The sequence below is a fragment of the Melampsora larici-populina genome (assembly GCF_000204055.1).
Source record: "Melampsora larici-populina 98AG31 unplaced genomic scaffold MELLAscaffold_90, whole genome shotgun sequence".
In the NCBI taxonomy this organism is placed as follows: Eukaryota; Fungi; Basidiomycota; class Pucciniomycetes; order Pucciniales; family Melampsoraceae; genus Melampsora; species Melampsora laricis-populina.
Genome location: NW_006768854.1, coordinates 238,423 through 239,305, shown reverse-complemented (window position 1 = coordinate 239,305; position 883 = coordinate 238,423). Strand labels below are relative to the sequence as shown.

The 883-nt window shown below is 45.6% G+C and overlaps 1 protein-coding gene across 1 annotated transcript in view; it reads right to left on the bottom strand.

Annotated features, from left to right (window-relative positions):
• MELLADRAFT_113664 (uncharacterized protein) overlaps positions 1–883 on the bottom strand; it is a gene marked incomplete at both ends in the record, with an annotated part of 2,520 nt that overhangs the window by 977 nt on the left and 660 nt on the right. Inside the window, one exon of the mRNA XM_007418377.1 lies at positions 390–489. Within this exon, the coding sequence (XP_007418439.1) occupies positions 390–489 (100 nt within the window). The remainder of the gene's footprint in view (positions 1–389; positions 490–883) is intronic.

Here is an 883-nt window from a genome sequence, read left to right as displayed (position 1 = left end):
TCATGAATGAAATGCGATGCTGCATTCCCGCAGTACCCAGCCAGGCTCTAGTGGGTCGGTGCGCTTTTTCGCATGGGCTAAAGTCCGCTAAAGTAGCGATGCTTTTCTAGGATCTTGCATATAGAGCTTTGGAAGCGGCGGTCGATGAAAGTGCCGACATTCGGAAATGTAAACTACGGATATGCATCCTGCATGTGTATCTGCTTTTCAATTTGGGTTTTTTGTTGAATATACAATGTATTCAACAACAATTGAAGGTGAAAACTGAGGGCAGCGGTCATTGAAAGTCCTGTGCTTTTGAATATTACGTTCGAACATGAGTTTCGCGTATGTACCTGCTGTTCCGGATGCGCGCTTTCTTTTCCTCGCACGCATGATAGCTGATCAACTTGCTGAATCTTGTTGTTTTCCATATTCAGTCGGAGAGTCGCTCGCGTCGAGGTGACCCTTAATTTCAATTGTCCAACATTGTCCGACTTTACCATTCCACTGTGAATATGTACATCGACGATGGTTTTTGGTTGCGTCGAATCGGTCTTCAACATCGCTCTGTAGTGCGATTCCAGCGAATGATGGCTCACCTTGCTGTTGCCATTAACACAGACGAAACAACAGGACCCCGGTATGCTCCTATAAAGGGTAGTCAGCTGGAAAAGTGCCTGAATGTTCCTTTTGAGCTCCCGCGGAACTTCGGCCCTGCCAAAATTCTCAAGTCTTTCCCTGGCTTCGTCCATAGCCGCGGGAAGAGTTTAATCTTTCCACACATTTCCATGTGATCTTTCACAGCCTTTGACAACACCAAATTTGCATCACAGACTTCACAAACCCTACCATCAACCTTTCTTGAGTGTGAAAGTACCGAAACAATCTTGAATAGTAGTTG